The sequence below is a fragment of the Cebus imitator genome, unplaced genomic scaffold (genome assembly GCF_001604975.1).
Source record: "Cebus imitator isolate Cc_AM_T3 unplaced genomic scaffold, Cebus_imitator-1.0 Scaffold29, whole genome shotgun sequence".
NCBI classification, from domain to species: Eukaryota; Metazoa; Chordata; class Mammalia; order Primates; family Cebidae; genus Cebus; species Cebus imitator.
The window spans coordinates 5,361,247-5,381,741 of NW_016107344.1; the positions used below are offsets into that span (position 1 = coordinate 5,361,247).

General features: G+C 32.7%; 1 protein-coding gene across 1 annotated transcript in view; it reads right to left on the bottom strand.

The window, feature by feature from the left end:
• KLHL1 (kelch like family member 1) overlaps window positions 1-20,495 on the bottom strand; it is a 422,085-nt gene that overhangs the window by 129,747 nt on the left and 271,843 nt on the right. Inside the window, exon 6 of the mRNA XM_017523615.1 lies at window positions 15,170-15,356. Within this exon, the coding sequence (XP_017379104.1) occupies window positions 15,170-15,356 (187 nt within the window). The remainder of the gene's footprint in view (window positions 1-15,169; window positions 15,357-20,495) is intronic.

Here is a 20,495-nt window from a genome sequence, read left to right on the forward strand (position 1 = left end):
TTTATTGAGATAGAGTCTCATTCTGTCACCCAGGCTAGAGTGCGGTGGTGCTATCTCAGCTCACTGTAATCTCCGCATCCCTGGTTCAAGTGATTCTCATGCCTCAGCCTCCCAAGTAGTGAGAATTGAAAAAGGGAATTGGCCCTTTTCAATTCTCACTGCAATCCCAAGTAGCTGGGATTGCAGGCCCCTGCCACCAGACCTGCCTAATTTTTGTGTTTTTAGTAGAGACAGGGTTTGCCATGTTGGCCAGGCTGGTCTCAAACTCCTGACTTCAGGTGATTCTCCCACCTCAGCCTCCCAAAGTGCTGGAATTACAGGTGTACCACCACACTTGACCTTGGTCATAATAATTTTAAGAACTCTTCATTTTTATAAAAAAAATTAATGAAAATTTCAGATAGCAACTTTTATGTTTGATTTAACTTATGAAGTGACCTTCCCTGCTACATAAAATATTAACCCTGTCCCCTCATTTTGTACTCCTCATTCCCCTGTTTTTACTTTATACTTTTGTATGAATGACCATCACATAAACTATTTCACTAACTTTTTTGCTTATTGCCTCATGAATAGAACTTAAGCTAAAACATGGCAGGGATTTTTATAGTTTTATTCACCAGGACTAAGAACAATGACTAGGCATTAGTAGGCACTCAGTGAATATTTGTAGCAGAATTAGATAATCCCAAAAGAATGAGTTTATAATTTGGAAACCCAAGAAACATATAAGGAACAGACAGTAGAAAGATACAATTTTAATTCTACGTCAAAATTAATAACTTCTAATTATTCAAACATTTTTAAAAGGTCATGTTTTTAATTTGGGAGAAAATGTCAACAGAATTATCAGAAAGTGACATTGTCTATTCAATACATGGACATCTAAACAAATAATGATATGATACAATTATAATTAGTCAGACTTCCAAGTATATGAAGTCATTATTTATTTCTACCCACACTTCAGAGGTGACCATCCAGTAGAGATTCTTGAGCCACATAAAAGGAATAGCTCCAACAGAGCCACTTACAAAAATATTATAAGTGCAACAAAAATACTTCAAATTAGAATCGTATGACAACAGACCAAGTAAGAATTAAAAATAGTATATTTGTGAAAATAATGTGTATAATTGCTATACAATATATTCAATTATATTAACCTTATAATGAAGAATAACTAGTTTAAAATAATTACCTGATAAAGATTAAATTGATATTGACATTAAAATTTTGATGCACATATAATTTAGAAAACAATGGCTATTTAGTGGGTTTAGAATATATATGTGCAATTCAGTTATTCAAAAATATAAGCTTATATTTTTATAACTGAACTCATCTTGTACATAAACTTTCTTTCAGGATAATCAGTTTAGAAGTCAAAAGCTTGCTATCAAGAGCTTACATTTTAAATGTGTTTGCTCTGTGAGGCCATAGAAGCCTTACCTCTAATAAACAGAGGTTTAAGTGTGAAAGAAATTGCCACAAATAAATAATATATGTCATAACATTTCAAAATATGGCTCCTGTCATTATTTGTTGAATCAGCATTTGGTTAAGTTGTTAACTTACAACAACTTCACATGTCAACCTGTGTTCTTGCATCAGTATATATATCTCAAAATGTCTCAAAGAAATAGGGAATGTTAGTATTCCCATTTTGCATATGAGAAACACCAAAAAAAAAAAATTAAAATACTTAGGTACACTACTAAAGTTTGTAAGTCTCACACAACTTTTCAATTTTGTTAAAATAAGTGAATATCATGCACCCAAAGGTATTTGGGGTTGTTGGTGAGGAGTTGGTAGGCTCCAAAGTCTATATGTAAGCCAAAAATAATAAAACAATAAAAATAATAAAATAATTAAAATTGTTTTTAAAAAAATTCTTTACATTTCTAATAAATGCATATTAGAAATTGGGCTAAATATACAAACATGTATAGCACTATATATTAAAACTTCAAACCTAGTGTGGAAATCTATTTTTAGCTTGGTATTTTGTTGATGATACAAAATGAAATATTTTGTTTTCTTTTGTATAGTTTACTTTTATATAAAATAAAAAGTAAGTCATTAAATGTAGGACTCCACTCCCCACACTACATGGATACTGGGACTTTCTGAAGCATTAGCATTTTCACTTTTCTTACTTCTTGCTTGTTTACTCCAGAGAAATTGAACTTGGCATCACTCTCATCATTGAAATTGGTTTTTTCTCTCTTTCTCTCTCTTTTTCATATGGTTAGATGCCTTGAATAATGTGTATAGTTGATATGACTCCAGTGTAATACAGAAAATTAAATGTTCTTACCATTTGGGTATTTATTAATAAGTTTTGCTCTCAGTATTAAATCACCTCTTAGTGTGTATATCATTATGTGTATATATGTATATATACTACAATCCACAAGTGTATGTCTGTATTTCTGAACCACATTAAGGGCTGCATGTTCATAGAAGCATCCTTTAAAAGTCAGGCATCAAGAATACCTGAGTGTGAAATAGAGCTAGCATAACATTTTTAAAAAGCTTTAACATTAAATATAAATGCATGCTATAATTTTGTTATAGCAAAGAATATTTCTACGTATAAAATTTCTCTAAAGTCCCAGTTGTATGTCACGTATGAAATGTTATTAGTAGAAAAGACCATGAAAAATCAAATATATTTATAAATAAAAAGCCATAAAGAAAATAGCACTTTTTTATGATTCACTCAGTGACATATTGATACAGTTCCCTAAAAGACAATATTTTCTCTGATGTTTTTCTTGAATATGTTTTTTACAAGGTGAATGACATTATATCAGTATATGTGTGCAGTGACCCCCAAAATACCTGTATATGACTGTTTACATCAGCTTTATTTATAATAGCTAAAACTGAAAATATTTCAGGTTTTCATCAACAGGAGACTGGATAAGCAGATTACTATTAATATATTAAAAAGAATAGATGGGGACATGCACAACAACATAAATGAATTCCAAAATAATATGCTAATTGAAAAAAACTTAGATAAAGAGTACAAAGTGTGTGATTTTCATTTATATGAGCCCAAGAATAGGCAAAACTGACTTAAGTTGAAAAAATATTCGAAGTAGTGTTGTCTTTGGAGATGTGGAATGTGAGATTAACTGGGAAGAAATATGAGGAAGCTTTCTGGGGTAGCAGTAATGGTCTCTAGCATGTTTGGTGTTTGGGTTAAAAAGCTGTATGCATTGTGAAAACTCAAAGGACCACTTAAGATTTGTACATCTCAATGAATGTAAATTTTCCCTAGAATCTCTAAAAAGTAATTGAAATCTAATGATAATATGTATGCAGCTATGTTTAGGATCAAGGGCAACCATATTTACAACTTTGAAATGCATTAAAAATTGATGAGTGATAGAAAAATGATAGATGGATAAGTATATGATAAGGCCATGTTGCATACTAGTAATGATATAGTCTAGATGAGACTATGGATGCTAACTGTATGATTGCTTCAGAAGATACAATTTATCTGGCTTGAAATTTTTTCCTTCACACAGTGCACTTGAGAACTGATTCTAGTCCCCAAAAAAATTTTAAATAAAAATAATAAGAATTAATATACGTCAAGCTTTTAGCTGACCTTTTAAAAAAGTCATTCTTAGCATATCTCATCATTAACAGGTTAAATGTGAGCAAACGAGTAGAAGAAATAATACAAATTTTGTAATTACACACAATCCTAGATTTAAAGTCTACCATAGCTACCATACTAAATGGTAGAAACTAATAAAGTTTCTACTTAATCTCTTCAAAATCAAAATGAGCTTGAAAAATACTCTCCAGATAAGTTTGTTGTAGGAAGTAAATAAAATTCTGTGTATGGTGCTATTTGGAAAGAGGTATTTAAAATAAAATCACTGATGTGAAAATAACAGGATATAAGATTAATTTGCAGCTCCCACTTGGATGTACAGAGCAGTGTGAGGAGACTCACATCATGAAATTTTGCTCCAAGAACTAAGCAGGAACATAGCAGGAAAACCAAAGGAATTCACAGATCATTTGAAAGAAGTGGCTTGCCACAGCAAACTCTGTGAGGCAGCTAGAAAGCTGTGAGTGCCCAAAATTTGAGAGGGGAAAGTCAGCCTCCAAGCACATACCCTCACCTCACTGAGGGAATCTGAAAATCCAGATCACAAAGGAAGCATTTAATATATCTAGGGCTGAAACAAATTTATAGAGCCAAGTCAAATATAAAAATAGAATAAGAAGCATAAAGAGTCCTGTAAGTACTCCCAGTGACCAGGGAAGCCATTTCTAACTTTAACTCCCAGGGGTCCTTGGGGAGGGCAGCCAGTGGTATTGGGAAAGGATCACAGGGAGAAGGAAACCTCCAGCTAAACTTTCTTTTTGACTGAGTGCAAATATTCCTGGGTAAAATTTAGGGCAGCGTACAAATGGGAAGTACAGGTCATAGGAACACAGAGGCCACCCCAGGTGGTGAGGAGTGAGGCCTAAAAACCCTGCTAGCTTTCTCAGCTGGGAGGCTTGTAGCCTGGGGCGAGATCTCAGCCCTGCTTACCCACCTCCTGCTTGGAAATAAACTCAGTGCTGATGATGGTGCAGGCAAAGTGGAACTAAGACTGGCCTTGCTGGCTGTGTGGGACCTGAGTGAGGCTGTCATTGCCAGCTTTCCACCACTTCTCTGGCAACCTGTGTGACACAGCAGAAGCAGCCATAATCCCCCTGGGAAAGTAACACCATTGGCCAGAGAAACTGCATCCCCCACAGTGGCACAGCAAGCTCTGCCCGAGGAGAGTCTGAGTTCAGACATGCCTAACCCTGCACCCACCGGGTCTTACTGTACCTGCTCTGGTAGTCAAGATGAAAGACATAATCTCTTAGGATCTCTAAGGCCTCACCCATTGCCTGAGAAACCCAAGAAATCTTGTATACTTATCCAAAGTATACATATCCAAGAAATCTTAGGGCAAGCTTATGTCAGCTGATGCTCTTTTGAAAGTGTCACCTCCTGGCTACAGGCCAGCAAACTCCTAGTATAACTAGTATTTGAGGAAACCAGCACACCAAACACAACTACAACCAAGGACGCTCACAGAGTTCACTTCACTCCCCTACTACTTCTGCTGGAGCAAGTGCTGGTGTCTATGGTTGAGAGACCTGAAGACATATCACATTACTGGACCCAACAGACACACTCCAGTACCAGCGTGGATTATAGCTAGGGTGGCTAGACTCAGAAGAGCAAAAACAATCACTGCAGTCTAGCTCTCAGGAAGCCCTATCCCTAGGGGAAGAAAGAGAATACCATATCAAGGAATTATTCTGCAGGACAAAATAATCTCAGCAGCAGCTTCTGAGCCCCAGATCTTTCCTCTGACATACTCTATGCAAAAAAAGAAGAAACCAGAGAAATAATTCTGGTAATGTAACAAAGCAAGGATCTTTAACACCCTCAGAAGATCACACTAGCTCACCAACAATGGATCCAAACCAATAAGAAATCTCTAAATTGCTAGAAAAATAATTCAGAAGGTTGATTACTAAGCTACTCAAGGAGGGTGCAGAGAAAGGTGAAAAAGAAGTTAAAAAAATTAAAGAGCTGTAATGCAAAGCATCAGGTAACCTATAAAAGAAAACCTATCAAATTAACATCAGTTATCTCAACAGAAACCCTACAAGCTAGAAAGGATTGGGATCTTATTTTTAGCTTCCTTAAACAAAACAACTATAAGCCAAGACTTTTGTATGCAGTGAAACTAAGCTTCATAAGTGAAGAAAGATAAAATATTTTTTAGACAAAGAAATGCTGAGAATTTTGGCACTACCAAGCCGGCACTACAAGAACTGCTAAGAGGAGTCCTTGAAATAAAACTTCAAAATACACCAAAAAAGAACCTCATTAAAGCATAAATCTCATAAGGCCTATAAAACAATAATACAGTGAAGAATAAAAAAACAAAATATTTGGGCAAAAACTAGCACATTGAATGGAATACTACCTTGCATGTCAATATTAACATTGAATGTAAATGGCCTAAATGTTCCATATAAAAAATACAGAATGGAAGAATGGGTAAGAATTCACTAACCAAGTATCTGCTATCTTCAAGAGACTCATTTAACTCATAAAGGCTCAAGTAAACTTAAGGTAAATGGGTAGAAAAAGAAGATATTCCATGCAAATGGACACCAAAAGTGAGCAGGAGTAGCTATTTTTATATCAAACAGACTTTAAAGCAACGACAGTTTAAAAAAGTAAAGAGGGACATTACATAATGACATAATGACTTGTCCAACAGGAAATTATCACAATCTTAAATATATATGCACTTAACACTGGACCTCCCAAATTTTGTAAATTTGGGAGGTCCAGTGTTAAGTGCATATATATTACAATTACTACTAGACCTAAGAAATGAGATAGATGGCAACACAATAATAGTGGGGGACTTTAATCCTCCACTGAGAGCACTAGACAATCATTAAGACAGAAAGTCAAAAAAGATACAATGGACTTAAACTGTACCCTAGAACAAATGAACTAACAGGTATTTACATAATATTCTACCCGACAACTGCAGAATATACATTCTATTCATCAACACATGGAACATTCTCTAAGATAGACTGTATGATAACTCACAAAACAAGTCATAAAAAATTTAAGAAAATTGAAATTACATCAAGTACTTTGTCAGACTACAGTGGAATAATATTGGAAATCAATTCCAAAAGTAATCCTCAAAATCATGCAAAAACATAGAAATTATGTAATCTGATCCTGAATGACTGTTGGGTCAACAGTAAAGTCAAAGTAGAAATTTAAAAATTATATAAACTGAATGACAATAGTGACAAAACTCATCAAAACCTGTGGGATACAGCAAAATCAATGCTAAAAGGAAAGTTCATAGTGTTAAATGACTACATTGAAAAGTCTGAAAGAGCACAAACAGACAATCGAAGGTCATACTTCGAAACAAGAACAAACCAAACAAAACAGAAGAAAAGAAATAAAGATCAGAGTAGAACTAAATAAAATTGAAAAATAAATACAATAGGTAAATGAAATGAAAGTCTGGTTCCTGGAAAAAATTTACACAACTCATAGACCATTAGTGAGATTAACAAAAAAAAANAAAAAAAAAAAAGAGAAAAGATTCAAACAGGCTCAATTAGAAATGAAACAGGAGATACTACAACTGATAACACAGAAATACAAAAGATCATACAAGACTACTATGAACACCTTTACATACACAACTGGAAAATATAGCAGAGAAAGATAAATTTCTGGAAATATACCACAGACCTACATTAAATCAGGAAGAAATAGAAACTAAACAGACCAATAACAAGGAGCAAAACTTAAATGGTAACTTAAAAAAAATTACCAACAAAAAAAAAGTCCAGGACCAGGTGAATTCACAGATGAATTCTATCATACATTCAAAGAAGAATTTGTAACAATTCTATTGAAACTATTCCAAAAGATAGGAGAGGAGATAATCCTCTCTAAATCATTCTATGAAACCGGTATCACCCTAATACCAAATCCAGGAAAAGACATAACAAAAAAAAAAAAAAACTACAGATCAATATCCCTAATGAGCATATATGCAAAAATCCTCAACAAAATATTAGCTAACTGACCAACAGCATATCAAAAGATAATCCACAATGATCAAGTGGATTTTATCCAGGGATGCATGGATGGTTTACTATATGCAAGTCAATTCATGTGCTACACAATATAAACAGAATTAAAAACCATTACATCATCATCTCAAGAGATGCAGAAAAAGCATTTAGCGAAATCCAAAATCCCTTTATGATTGAAACCCTCAGCAAAACTGGGATAGAGGGGACATACCTTAACACAATAAAAGTGACTGGGCACAGTGGCTCACATCTGCAGTCCTAGCACTCTGGGAGGCTGAGGCAGGTGGATCACCTGAGGTCAGGAGTTTGAGACCAGCCTGGCCAACATGGTAAAACCTGGTCTCTACTAAAAATACAAAAATTAGCAGGGTGTGGTGGCAGATGCCTATAATCCCAGCTAGTTGGGAGGCTGAGACACAAGAATTGCTTGAACTTCGGAGGCAGAGGTTGCAGTGAGTCGAGATCATGCCACTGCACTCCAGCCTGGGCAACAAAGAGAGAAACTCCATCTCAAAAAAGAGAAAAAAGGTGGGGGGGATAATAAAAGCCATCTATAACAAACCCACAGTCAACATCACACTGAATGTAGAAAAGTTAAAAGCATTCCTCCAGAGAACTGGAACAAGGCAAGGATACCCACTTTTACCACTTCTATTCAATGTAATAGAATTCATTGAATTCAATCCTAGCCAGACCAGTCGAACAAGAGAAACATATAAGGGCATCAAAATCGGTACAGAGGAAGTCAAACTGTTGCTCTTCACTGATGATATGATTGTATACCTGAAAAACCCTACATACTCATCCAAAAAGCTCCTATATCTGATAAATAAATTCAGTAAAGTTTCAGAATACAAAATCAATGTACTCAAATCAGAAGCACTATTATGCACCAACAGTGACCAAGCTGAGAATCAAACCAAGAACTCAACTCCTTTTAAAATAGCTGCCAAAAATATTATAATATACTTAGGAATATACCTAAGCACGGAGTTGAAAGACCTCTACATGGAAACCTCAAAACAGTGCTGAAATAAATCATAGATGACAGAAACAAATGGAAACACATCCCATGTTCATGGATGGGTAGAATCATTGTGAAAATAAGCATACTGCCAAAAGCAATCTAAAAATTCAAGGCAATTCCCATCAAAATATTGTCATTCTTTGCAGAACTGAAAAAAAGAAATCTTAAACTTCACATGGAAACAAAAAAGAACCTGTATAGCCAAATCAAGACTAAACAACAAAAAAGCAAATCTAGAGGCATCACATTACCCAACTTCAAACTATACTATAAAACTAAGTCACCAAAACAGCACAGTACTGGTATAAAAATAGGCACACAGACAAATGGAACAGAATAGAAAACCCATAAATAAAGCCAAATACTTACAGCCAACTGATCTTTGACAAGGAAACAAAAACATAAAGTGGGGATAGGATGCCCTATTCAACAAATTTTGCTGGGATAATTGGCAAGCCAGATGTCATAGAACAGAACTGGATACTCATCTCCCAACTTATACAAAAATCAACTCAATATGAATCAAAGACTTAAATCTAAGACTCAAAATCATAAAAAAATGTGGAAGATATTATCGGAAAAATTCTTCTAAACATTGTCTTAGGCAAAGACTTTATGACCAAGAACTCCAAAGCAACATAACAGAAAAAGATAAATAGATAGAACTTAATTAAACTAAGTAAGTTTCCGCACAGCAAAAGAAATAATCAGCAGAGTAAACAGAAAATCCTCAGAATAAGGAGAAAATCTTCACAAACGATGCATCTGATAAAGGACTAATTTCTAGAATCTACAAAGAATTCAAACAAATCAGCAAGAAACAACAATTCCATTAAAAAGTGGGCTAAGGACATGAATAGACAATTCTGAAAAGAACATATACAAATGGCCAAAAAACAAATGAAAAAATGCTGAACATGACTAATGATCAGGGAAATGCAAACCAAAACCACAATGTGATACCAGCTTACTCCTCCAAGAATGGTCATTATAAAAAATAAAAAAAAATAAATAAAAATAGATGTTGACATGGATGTGGTGAAAAGGGAAAACTTATACATTGCTGGTGAAAATGTAACCAGTACAACCACTATGGAAAACAGCATGGAGATTTCTTAAAGAACTGAAAGTAGATCTACCATTGGATCCAGCAGTCACAATACTGGATATCTACCTAGACAGAAATAAGTCATTATATGAAAAAGATCTTTGCGCATGCATGTTTATAGCAATACAATTTGCAATTGCAAAAATATGGAACCAGCCCAAATGCCCATCAATCAATGAGTGGATAAATAAATCATGGTGTGTGTGTATGCGTGTGTGTGTGTGTGTGTGTGTGTGTGTGTGTGTATGGAATATATATACATGTCATGGAATATTACTAAGCCACAAAAAGGAACCAAATAATATGTTCTCACTTATAAGTGGGAGCTAAGCTATGAGGACACAAAGTCCTAAGAACAATACAGTGGACTCTGGGGACTTAAGGGGAGGAATGAAAGAGTGGGGGTTGAGGGATAAGAGACTATACACTGAGTACAATGTATACTGCTCAGGTGATGGGTGCATCCAAATCTCAGAAATCATCACTTAATAACTTATCCATGTAGAAAAAAATACCACCTGTTTCCCACAAACCTACTGAAATAAATACATACATAAATTTATTGAGGGGAGGAAAAAATTACAACTAGTTACATATATTTATATGTATGTAATTGATGTAATATTTATCATTTACAAATAAGTAGTCACTGAGAAAAAATATTCTAGGTCCATAAAATTGTTTTCTGCTTGAAGGATCCTATTGGAAAAGTTGTGTAGATAAAAACAATATTCTAATTATATTTTGCTTTTCACATCTTCAAAATATTACAAAGGTGAATTTTATATTAACACAAAGTATATATTGATAAATAGTGTGTTATACTTCAAAGTGAATTCATAATTCATAAATACATGTGAGACTTGTCCACTTTGGATATCCATTTAGAGCAGTTAAATTAATTGCAATTTAAATTTAGTAGATGTTTACTGAAAGTCTACTATTGATCACAAGTGTTATCACAATTAATAGTGTTTCTAAAATTAGAAACATATAGTTTTAGTTGCCAAGTTGTCTATCATTTGAAAAAGAGAATTAATGTATAACAGGAGAACAAATGAGTATTCAGTAATTTGTACTTGTAGTTTTGAATATTGGCTAATGATCCCTCAGATCTAAGACATGTATCAATTCCTGTTTTGGCTCCAGATTTTGAATTGCACTCATTATTAGAAGTGTGAGATTTGATCAAATTGTTAATAAATGGTCATTTACATTGTAATTAGAGCTGTTCTAATTTAATACATGATATAATTTAAAATTTGAGGTGGGATTATTATTTGCATTTTAGAGATATAGACGTTATAACTGAAAATAGTACTATTAAATTTGTGAATACTCCAAAATTAATTAACTATGAAAATATCAACGAGCCTACTTTACAAATACGTAAAATGTTTCAAAAATTTCAGATTTTAATGGTTTAGTTATAAACAAAATACCTACTTCCCCAAAATTATAGGACATACAACAAATGAGAAAATCTATGGAGTAAACTTTAGAATAAGAGAAACAGGACTCTTCTGCTTGTTGGAGAATAGAAGACTCAGACTGAAATGCCCTCTAATTCTAATACAAGTCCACCTGTGCAAATTACAAAAATTTATTCGCATTGCTAGCCTCACATGAAAATAAGAGAAATTTTCACCATAGTCAAATCGTCGAAGGAACAGTGAGGTGAAACCTGAGAAAAAGCTAAAGGAATACAAAACCCAGCATTTGTGGACAGAGGTTTACAACCATAAGATCTGGAGCATGTGCCTTGGGCCAAACACAAAGTGGAAGGAAAAGGAACCCAAGATGCTACATTAAGCCTGGATGGTTAAATGGAGCTGACATGGCTCTAAGTTAGTGGAGCCCTTGGTTCTAGGTTGAAGCAGATTCAGGCTCATTGGAGGAAAGGATCTGCAAAATTTAGGCCCCTAAGAAGTGCCAGAGAGTAAAGAAAATTAATTTTGACTTTAAAGCTGTATTACCTAACACAGAAGGAATCAAACTAACATGAATGAGAGTTGTCAAAAACAGCAGAGTTAGACGCCAAACTTTAAGCCCCAAGATATAAAGTAAAATGTGTAATTGTTAAGAAATAATGGACAGAATAAAAAAATAAGCCAAGTAAGATAAGAATATTAAAATTCATAAATAAATATGTAAATCTGAAAAAAAATTCAAGAAGTTTCAGAAATAGATAACCTGAAAATTACAAATACACAAGGGCTTCTGCTTTTAAACATGATGGATTAGTTTATATCAGACAAACTGTTCCCACATGAGTACCTATATAGCTTCAGTTCATGATACAAAATTTAGCTGTTTTAAGACATTAGAGACTAAAAATACAGCTAACACTTAAAAGGCTGAAGTCCCAGAAAGAGGGGACATGAATGAAAATGAGCCTGACATTCTTTGTCATTTTTGCCTTTAGAAATGATTGATTCACAAGCAGCTCTAAGCTTAGAGATCCTGCAATACGTGTGAACTGAGGCTGCTGGGCAGTCTGATGGGGCTGAAAAGACACAAATTGCAGTTCAGGGCAATCAAGGTAGTCAGGACTTTAGACTCCTATCCCTCAGAAAAGAGAATGGCAAGGCAGCACTGCTTGTGTTCTCTGGGCATTTGCTGATCTCAAAGATGTACACAGCAAGAGGCAGAAATCCAGGCAGAAAATGGAAGCTAAGATGCTAAACTTAGCTTATAGATAGCTGTAAGGCATAGATTTATCTCAGAACTAGGCAGAGCTAGTTCTGAGTTAAAAATGAAGTGGCATTCAGGGCTTACCAAGAAAGAGTGGTCCTGGTATAAACATTGAAAGCAAAACAAGAGTAAGTCAGTCCTCACAAACACTAAATCTTAGTCTCAAATCTTCCAATTTTTGTTTGGAAGAAGGCGATTTTCTCTTACTTTAAATGCCTGGCTAAAATAAGTAAATTTTGTCTTAGAAAACTTGATGTTATCTGGAGCATCTGTGTATTTTCTTATACAGTATCCATCATTCTTTCAAACATTGCCAGGTGTGTTATGCTACCTACTAGGTATTTACAGCAGACTTCTGAAGTGTTAAAATTATTTCCTCTAAAATAAATGACAGGATTGTACCATAGGCTGTTACTACTGTCCAAACCATGCTCAAGAAACTGAAAAAAATTCAATAATTAGAAGAGAAGATATTAATATATCAGCATTCATTATTATATATGTGATTAAATGCATAAAATCTTAAAATACAAAAAAGTTCAATCTCACTACCAAGAGGAGAAATGTAAATGTAATGATGAACACTTGGGGATTGATTGTACAACTCTATGTTTTGTCATGTTAAAACTTATTCATATAAAAAGGTTTTTTAAGACAAAATTTTTTTGACAAGACAGTAAAACTGGCACTCTGTATAACCTGGGAATATCATAAATTCGTATATATTTTCTAAAAAGAAATAAGCTTATATGTCCCAAAAGCTTTCCTTTCCCACCTACTAATTTTGTATCTAGGCATTTATTTAAGGAAATACTCCGAGGTGAGGATAAATTTGTATGTGGATGCTAATGGTGGCATTATTTATATAAAATAGAATCGAATCCCAGTAAAGTGTTTAATGATAGGGTTAAGCTCAAGCAAACGGTGACATTTCCACGTGAATATTAATTAGCAATTTGAAATGTCTTTCAAAAATTTAATAACATATAAATTCACACATACGATATAAGTAATGACTACAAGCAACAAAAGTAACAACTTCAAGAATGTTAGTAATCTAAATATACCTATACTTAGGTACCTAGCTACATAATGTCTTAGAGAGGAAGTTGAATACCATAATAAATAGGTATATTTCTATATAAATATATATAGTTATATGCATAGATATATAGTTATATATATATGAATACATTAATGCGTTTTATATATACTTGAAATATATTATGGTTAATTATATCATTTATTTGAAACAAAAATATTAAAATTACATTTTGCATTTTATTTGTCTTGCATATAACTATATAGCTATACACTGATATATCTATACATGTATATATAACTATATATCTATACATATATTTTTATATACACAATTATATATCTACACATATGGTTTTGGGAGTAAACATCAAAATCATCATCCAGATTCTTTTGGGAAAGAGACTAACCCAGATGGAAAATATAATATTGTACTTTAAAGAAGTTTTGAGGGTTCTGTTACTTCGATAGTAGTGTATTCTATGATTTAGTACCTTCTCCCAGGACCATTATTCTTTTTCACGAGTGCCTATATCTACCCATGTGATGACAAACATTTTGCCTTTTTACTTTCTTGATTTGCTATTTACTTATAAAGGAATCTCTTTTCTTTAGGCTTCTTCATTTTCATATGTTAACACTTTTGTGCTCATTTAATGTGGTAATTACTAGATTTCAACTTCCCAGTTAACAGGAGTTGCACTTTTCCAAAAACAAACTATGAAAACCATTTAACAGCCATAGGATATCTTTTTGACAGATAAAAAATGAGAATGTGTCATTCTCTGTTGATTATATAAGTTTTTTCCTTTTAGCTATAATTTTGAAATCTCAGTTCACAATGCTTGAAGTTTTTTTTGTTTTGTTCTGATTTATCTTAATAACAATTTTTTAAAAAGATGTTGAATATTTGGTCATACTCTATTGTTGTCAATTGCAGTTTTTTATGTACTTGAAATATATTATGTTTAATTATATCATTTATTAGAAACAAACATACAAAAATTACAGTTCTGCATATTAGTTGCCTTGTTTATTTGTTCATGAAAATTAAGACAAAGAAAATCTGAAGAGGATAAATTTTTGGAGATTTTCCAGTAACTCTAAAAACATAAGAATAAAATCTTCAAATGCATATGCTCAGTTTTAAAACACATGATTCATTTTCTTTTGAAGGACTAAAATGATAAACACAATTAAACATATATTATAACTTTCATCATTTGTTTACTTTTTTGTAATTGTCTATTTATCAGCCTTCTATGTGAGATTCTCTTTATAATTGAGATCCCAGCAAGCATTTGCCTGAATATCACATTTCTTAGATTTGAAATACCATTCTCAATATATCCAACACAGTATTTGGCCTGTGTTAAGTGATTCAAATCCTCCTTTGATTTTATATGAAATCTTGTATATAATGCACAAGAAGTGAATAAGGAACATAAAGATGAATAAGAAGCAGAAAGCAAAAATAAAATATGATATTTAATTTCTCCCTTAATCTTAAATCATAATAATTAAAGCTAGATTTATGTAAATCATATGCTAGTAACAATTACAATATTAAAGTTGCATAACGGTATAACAGAGGGTGTATAGTTTAAGGATCCTGAATTAAATACCTTTGTTGTTATCCATTCCTCCTACAGCATACAAAGTTCCAACTGTAGATTTTCTGGGTTTAGTTCTCGGACTTTGCATTAAAGTTCTTCTTTCTGGCAATAGATGATATTTCATTGCTTCCAGAATCAGTTTTTGACATTCCAGATCATTCTTAAATAGTGCATGATTTTCTAGGTCAGCCAATATCTGTGAATAATACACAATCACTGTTAATAATGTTTTTAGGGATGAACGTTATGTCAGTACTTAAAATTAGGAGTTTAACGTCTATGATATTATCCTTCTATTGAGTGGGATGCAGCATGTAGTAAGAAGTCATTACAGTAACAAATAAAAATATGTAAAATGAATGGCTTTCAACAGAAACAGAACGGATATTATTTTTGATTCAAAATTATTTATTATTTTGCCACACAGAGTAAAAATGTATTTATCGTGATCACTTCTTCCATTCACTTTCCTTTTATGAAAGCTATTTGAAAATCAAGGCTAGTTCTGTGTTGGCCATAAACACGTCAGGTAAAGGACATTTAAAAATAGACTTCAACAAATTAAGCCATTACAAGCTTATCATAAGTATTCATCTATTTAATTTAAAATGTTTCAAGTATAGTTTGAATCTCTTTTAAATTCAAAATAACTCAATAAAGATGAAAAACATTTTCCTCATAATTTCTCTTTAATTATATAAGGAATTTAAAAGTTGTGTTTTAGGCAAAGTAAAAGTTTCCAATGATGAAAATTTTATAACTAAATTCAGCAACTGAGGGACCAATAGAGAGACCAGTAGTTTTCAAGCATATTATGTCTATTATTTTGCTATAATAGGTTGTATCTGCAAATTATTTTGTGTACATTTATTTGCACGCATCCAAAGTATATTTTATTTTCCTCTTTCTCTCTCACTCTTTAGATTTTTTTCTCCTTGACACTTTAATCTGTCCTTTTTTCAATGGATCTTGTTTCACTCTAAGTGACAATAAAATGTGTCACATAGATTTAAAAATTAATGAGTAAAAAATTTAGCATTTACTCACTGACCTCTTTTTATATATTGATAAAAAACTGTAGCACATATGTACTCAAATGTTCATTGAGTGAATAAAAATGGCAGCATGTAACTAAACAATATAATTTAAATTAAAAATTTTAAGCCTGCTCAATATATAAAACTATTAGAAGTGCCATAAAGAATATAGAAACACATAAGATACACAGTATACATTTTTTTTTTTTTGAGGTGAAGTCTCACTCCCTTGCCCAGGCTGGAATGCAGTGGTGTGATCTCGGCTCACTGCAGCCTCTGCCTCCAGGGTTCAAGCAATTCTCCTGCCTCAGTCTCCTGAGTAGCTGGGATTACAGGCATGCACCTCCATATCCAACTAATTTTTGTATTTTTAGTGAAGACAGGGTTTCACCATGTTGTCCAGGCTGGTCTTGAACTGCTGACCTCAGATGACCCACCCGCCTCTGTCTCCCAGATTGCTGGGATTATAGGTGTGAGCCACCACGCCTGCCCCAGAATAGATTTAAATCTGAATAAGAAGTGTAATGTTACTTACTAGAGCTATAATATTTTAAAGTAATAAATTTTAAAGAAAAATACAATGTTCAATGTCCATAGAGATACACATAAAAACATATTATGAATTATTTATTTCAATATATGACATGGAAAACAAAATAAATAAGAATAAAATAAAAAAAATAAAAACGTGTCTTGTATTTCTGTAAAATGACCAAGGTATTCTGTATTCAAATACTATTTTCCTTTTTATGGAAAAAATATTGTGTAAAATATAACTTTGGCTTACTTCTACTCATTTTGACAAACTAAATTATTTATAACCACTGTAACCTATTGTTGTATATTTTTAAATTATTACTTGTAACAACTTCTTGTTTACAAATACCATAGTCCGTGTTTGCATTTCATCTCCCCTGACAACACTAATGACTTCATCTAATTATTACCTGTAAAGTCCTTACCTCCTAATAGCATTACTTTTTGGGGTTAGGACCACAACATGTGAATTTTGGTAGGACACTAATATCAGCACATAGCAGGTCCTCCTAGGTAATAACTCAATACCTGACTACGATTTGATCATAATTTTATTATAAGTACTACCCAGCTTCCTATTGCCAGTGTGTTATAAAATGTTCATTTTCTGGGTAATTAGATTCAAGCAATAAGGTTTTCCTTCTGCTTTATTTCTGTGTGTGTGTGTGGTTTTTTATTTATTTATTTATTTATTTTTTTTATAGATGTCTTGGAACTGGTACAGAACATCCTTCTTGGTTCTTATGCTAGTTAGCTTACAGTGAAAACAAACAAAATGAGAATTGGATCCGGGAAATATTTGCTCCTGGAGGATAAGACAACTGTGAACCTACAAAAATAGCTAGCAAGACTAGAACTTTCCCTTCAACACTTGCTCCAAGAGCCTAACCTTGCTGTGCACACTAATCCTAAGCTATTATGATATGAACTGTGCACAAGCTACACCATTTCTCCACAGCACAAAGGCTGCTTTAAAGTAACCCAGGCCAAGCACTGGAATCATAAATATCTTCCTGTGACTTTTCTCTATAGAACATACACCAAGGCCTTCTATAGGTACCGTTCTTTCATACTGGAATAGGTTTAATAAAGTCAGCTTGCTTACCACAAAACTTATTTTGTTGTCTTAAAGAAATTCAGCGCTGACACATTTCACCAATAATAGTTACAAATAAATTGCAAATTCAATGAATGTACTTCTCAGAGAAGAATATCAAATAGAATGAAAGCTTACCCACTTTGTCATTCTGCTGTGCATTTTAGTGTTACAAAAATACGTTTCAACTATTTATATTAGGCCAAAAATTTAGCAGAAATCAAAGTTAGCTAGTTTTTGGTATCGTTTACTCTGTGAGCAATTCCAACTTAAATATGAAACCATATTATATAGTTGAGATTGCAGATCTCTATTATTTTATTTATGTATATTGTTTCTATATGTCTGGCAAAATTTCAATTACATTTTATAAACACAAAAGCTAAGATACTGTCTTTCTACAACTTATACTAGCACTTGCTGTTTGAAAAATGATGATAAAATTTAATATAAACATGAATATTTCTATGAAGGTAATGACCAAAGTATCTTAAAATCATGTAGAGTATCAAGGGGAAACATAATTAAGTGGACTTACAATGGAATACTCTATTTCTGTTTTAAATTCTTATTTCTAATATTACTGCTTCTAGATCCTGTGGGCACAGAGAAGCAGATATTTGAAAAAAAAATGAGATCTTAAAAAGTCGATATTTGAGGATTGCCTTGTTAAATGTAGTAAACTATTATATAATAGTTACAGGAAAATGTCTCTTTGCAAGAAAAACAAAATCATTAATAAGTTGCTTTATAACCTAATTAGGTAACCTGGAGATTAGGATATACTTCTATCATATAAGACAACAAACTAAAGAAAAATTTTTAAAAATCCTGTTCTAAGCTATCCAAATGAATTATATAGTTCCAGTGTTCTGGTTTATTTATATACAAATTTTAGGATAAATAAGATACAGAGCACATAAGGCTTTTCTACAGGCAATGTGTTCTTTTGTTAATAACTCTGTCAGCTCAGTGGTCACTTTGCAGATATGCCCTATCTCCCTATAACCTTGTCAGTTTCTTTGTGACTAAATAATAACTGATGAGTTACAGGGTAACCCAATAGCTGCAGAATCAAACATGACCGAGAAATGTACAGGTTAATCTTACACACTGTTAAGAAGTTACAAAACAGGAATAATTTAGCCATTCATAGCTAGAACTTTCAACAATAAATTTGTTAGAGCATTCCAGCTGGCAGAAATGTCATGAATGTTTAATTAGGATAAACATGTTCTCTGCAGTTACCTGTTTGAAAGCATGATTTCCTTTTCACATACTCTTCCAAAGTTCTATTGGCTTTATTAACAAGTTCATTTTGGTTAGAAAAAAATATATATGGGCCATGTACAGTGGCTCATGCCTGTAATCCCAGCACTCTGGGAAGCTGAAGTGGGCGGATCACCTGAGGTCAGGAGTTTGAGACCAGCCTGACCAACATGGTGAAACACCATCACTAAAAAAAAAAAAAAAAGAAAGGAAAGAAAAAAAAGATATATATATATATATATATACATATTCTAACTATGATATAATAGTTACAGGAAAATGTCACCTTGCAAGAAAAAAATTATTTAAAAATTGCATTATAACCTAATTAGGTAACCTAGAGATAATAATATACTTCTATCATATAAGGCAACAAACTAAAGAACAATGTTTAAAAATCCTGTTCTATGCTACCAAAATGAATTAAGTATTTCCACTGTTCTGGTTTATTTATATACAAATTTTCAGATAAATAAGTACAGAGCACATAAGGTTTTTCTACAGACAATGTGTTCTTTTGTTAACAACTCTGTCAGCTACGCAGGCAGTTTGCAGATATGCCCTATCTCCTTATAACTTTGTCAGTCTTTGTCAGTCTTCTTTGTGATTAAATAATGAATGATGAGTTGTAGAGTAACCTATTCAGGTATACATATACACATTTGTTAAAACAATATTTATTGTAAATGACCATTAAATTTGTTATTATAATATACCATAATTTAATTGTTGATGGTTTGATACATTGAACTGCGTGATCAAAATAGTCATATGTTTAGCCACATTAAAGATTGATGAGTGTTTAATCCTGTGTGCTTACATAGACATGCCTCGAATTGCAGCTTTCCAAGATTATTTATATGATTTTATTTAAAATGCTTTCAACAATACATAAATTATGAAGCTAAAGGTATTTCAAATAATCTGAAAGTATTGCTTCATAAAAATAGAATGCATCATTCAAGTATCTAGATTTTGCAATGTTTTTGCAACCTCGCAAACAAAAACTAAACTTCCATGTTTTTAAAAAAAATTGTCTTCTTTCGTTAAAAATTATCTAACATGTCAAGAAAAATACCCTCTTGTCTAGAATCCTTGTACTGATTCTCTGCACTATATTGCATGTGTAGATGCTGGCTTGATATTGTAAATAGCTTGTACAATACTATCATAAGTAAACAAAACAAGATACATGGATTTGTTTTTGCTGCATGACCCACTTTCATTACATTAAGGACACACACTAATTTTATAGTAAGAGTCAGAAAACATTTACATTATAAAAACTTGCATTACAGATAGCCTTCTAAAATATCATTTAGGAAATATAAATTATAGCAACATGTTACTCTAAGGTTCGTGTCTAGAAATAAGAAAACATCTACATCATAAGCTA